Genomic DNA, 2,723 nt, shown 5'->3' with positions numbered 1-2,723 from the left:
GAGGTGCTAGTTTCAAATCCTTTTTAGTCTGAAATCTGTATGCTAGATATTGAGTAAGGTGGTTTTATTGTTTTTTGTCACTTTGAATAATATTTCTGTTCATGTTAAAAACAAAATCAACTCTCTGTATAAATATATCAGGTGACCGTTAAGGCCCATGGGCCTCTTGTTTCATATTCCATCCTATTGAAATTAACCAAGATCTAATATGTAAATTTTCATTCAGCTGGTGAAAATGGCCAAAAAACTCAAGAAAGAAAAAGTAAATATGGACATCATCAACTTTGGAGAAGAGGTAATAATTATGATATCATATTTGTGCCTGTAAAGTCATTTTCAAATTGTAAAGTGTTTATAATTGTGATTCACAAATTTAAGAATTCACAATTTTAAGATAATTTAATTTTAAACAATCACATGGTTATCAAATTTCAATATTACATAAAACAGTATCATAAATACATGAGTTGAAGTTATTTGAAAGAATTGGCTTTCAAGGAAAGAGAATCTGAATACCAGGGGTAGAAATCTTTACAAAGACATGTGTTTGATGATTTAATATGTATGTCAAACTTTTTACCAGGTATGTATGTTATGATTCTTTGAAGGGCTTCAACACTGAAAAGCTGACTGCCATGGTCAATGCTCTGAACGGAAAAGATGGAACTGGGTATGTACTGTATAAACTGTTGGGACATGAATAAAGATTGTAACCGCTTATGACATAACTGAACAAAAAAGTTTTGTTTTATAGTTCAAAAACCGGACTCAGTTTCGTTAAACAGAAATTTAACTTTTAAAATCTGTAACAACTAGGGGGTGGAGACCCAACGTCCCTGCAAGGAAGTCAGTTCCATAGTGGCGGTAGGGATTCTGGGGTGGATACCTTAATTGTATTCAACAGTGCTCATCAGGGAAAGCAGAGCAAATGAAAATAGAAATGATGAACAACACCACTGAATCCGGTACAAAATGTAATGTTTGATTCACATCCTAAGTGCTGACATGTTTCTACTAAAGGGAGGCTATCTTCAGGTTGCTAAGAGTTACAGTAGGATAGGTACCAGACTGTTACCCATAGCAACTTGATAACCACACAGTTATTATCCCCCGCTTTCACCGAAACGGGGGATATTGTCCGTCTGTCTGTCTGTCACGCTTCGTTTTGCGTGCAATAACTACAACAAATGTTAACCAATTTTCTTCAAACTTGATCACAGGGTTAAATGCCTTAAGGGCTTGGCCAAGTTTGATGACCACTTTCAGCGGACCCCATTTAACAGAGTTATGGCCCCTTGAATACTGAAAACGTCATTATCTGACGCGCTTTGTTTCCATGCAATAACTACAACAAATGTCAATCGACTTTCTTCAAACTTAGTCACATGGTTAAATGCCGTAATATAAGGGTTCGGCTTAGTTCGATGACCACTTTCAGCAGACTTTATTTGTCGGAGATATGGCCCCTTGAATAATGAAGTTTGACAACCACTTTAATCGAACCCCTTGATTAACAAAAACGTCATTATTTGCAGTTTCCGCTATATAACTCTAGCAAATATTAGCCAAATTCCTTCAAACTTGATAACAATGTTTGTGTTCCTCTGTCTTTCCACCCATCTCGGACACTCTTTGGTTTTCTTGTAATAAATGCTGTAGATATTATTCAGATGTTTCAACCAAATTCCATGTGCACATCTGACTCATGCTAAGTATTTACGGATAAACAATGAGGTATAGGGCTTTTTTTTTCTTCAAGTTTCAAGCTATACATTATGTCTCAACAGCACGATACTAACATGTTTAAACCTAACCTCAATAATGTTAATTGTCATTGTACCATAGTTGCAAACACCATGTAATTGTGCTCTGACGACGGCCTCCCTTTGGCCGAAACATGTCAGCACTTAGAATGTCAATCAAACATTACATTTTGTACCGGATTCAGTGGTGTTGTTGCTCATCATTTCTATTTTCATTTTAAAATCTGTTATAACCCTGTCAGGAGTTTAACACTAGGCAACTATATAACTAAAAAAATATAGTTTCTGAAGTCAAAACATGTAGATATGGACATTATAGTCTTGTATTGTAGTGTGAAAACATTAATTAATACCATGATAGCCCCTCCAATGCCCCTATCTCTCTGTCTTTCACTCTTATAACCCCAACCCTGCTACCAGTCACTAACATATATGTTTACATGTTTGTCATGTTGGTACATTTCTGTTTAGGTCCCACCTAGTGACCATCCCCCCTGGCCCCATGTTGTCTGAGGCCCTGATGAACTCACCTGTAGTTGTTGGTGAAGATGGATCAGGCGCAGCCATGCAAGCTGTTGGGTTTGAGTTTGGTGTTGACCCCAACGAGGATCCAGAATTAGCCCTGGCAAGTACTGGTAGATTAAAGTATATATTCATTTCATCCTATCATTGGCTCTCGTATTTACCAGGATATAGATACTAATTTTAGTACATTATTCTAGGACTAGTAAAAGATAATCTTTAAAAGATGTCATGAACATCAATTTACTTTTACGTATATACTGACTATGAAACACACTGCACGTATATATATATACTATAATTGTAAAAGATATTTTTCGTACTTTTTAAATAAAAGTTGTCCTGAAACAGGCCTTTTAACACCATTGTCTTTTTATACGCCCGTCGAAGACGGGGACGTATAATGTTATCTTGTGAGCGGGCGGGCGGGCGGGTGGG

General features: G+C 36.6%; 2 protein-coding genes across 2 annotated transcripts in view; one reads left to right on the top strand and one right to left on the bottom strand.

Annotated features, from left to right (window-relative positions):
* The window catches only part of LOC110445641 (RCC1 domain-containing protein 1-like), a 28,062-nt gene that overhangs the window by 10,297 nt on the left and 15,042 nt on the right, over positions 1-2,723 (bottom strand). The gene's annotated exons all lie outside the window — the stretch shown is intronic.
* Positions 1-2,723, top strand: part of LOC110445664 (26S proteasome non-ATPase regulatory subunit 4-like) — a 15,034-nt gene that overhangs the window by 5,652 nt on the left and 6,659 nt on the right. The window contains exons 5-7 of the mRNA XM_021490396.1: positions 227-295; positions 609-670; positions 2,235-2,388. Of these exons, the coding sequence (XP_021346071.1) occupies positions 227-295; positions 609-670; positions 2,235-2,388 (285 nt within the window). The remainder of the gene's footprint in view (positions 1-226; positions 296-608; positions 671-2,234; positions 2,389-2,723) is intronic.

The sequence above is a fragment of the Mizuhopecten yessoensis genome, unplaced genomic scaffold (assembly GCF_002113885.1).
Source record: "Mizuhopecten yessoensis strain PY_sf001 unplaced genomic scaffold, ASM211388v2 scaffold259, whole genome shotgun sequence".
Lineage (NCBI taxonomy): Eukaryota > Metazoa > Mollusca > Bivalvia > Pectinida > Pectinidae > Mizuhopecten > Mizuhopecten yessoensis.
Note: the sequence above shows the minus strand (reverse complement) of the source record. Positions and strands in the feature narration are given on the sequence as shown.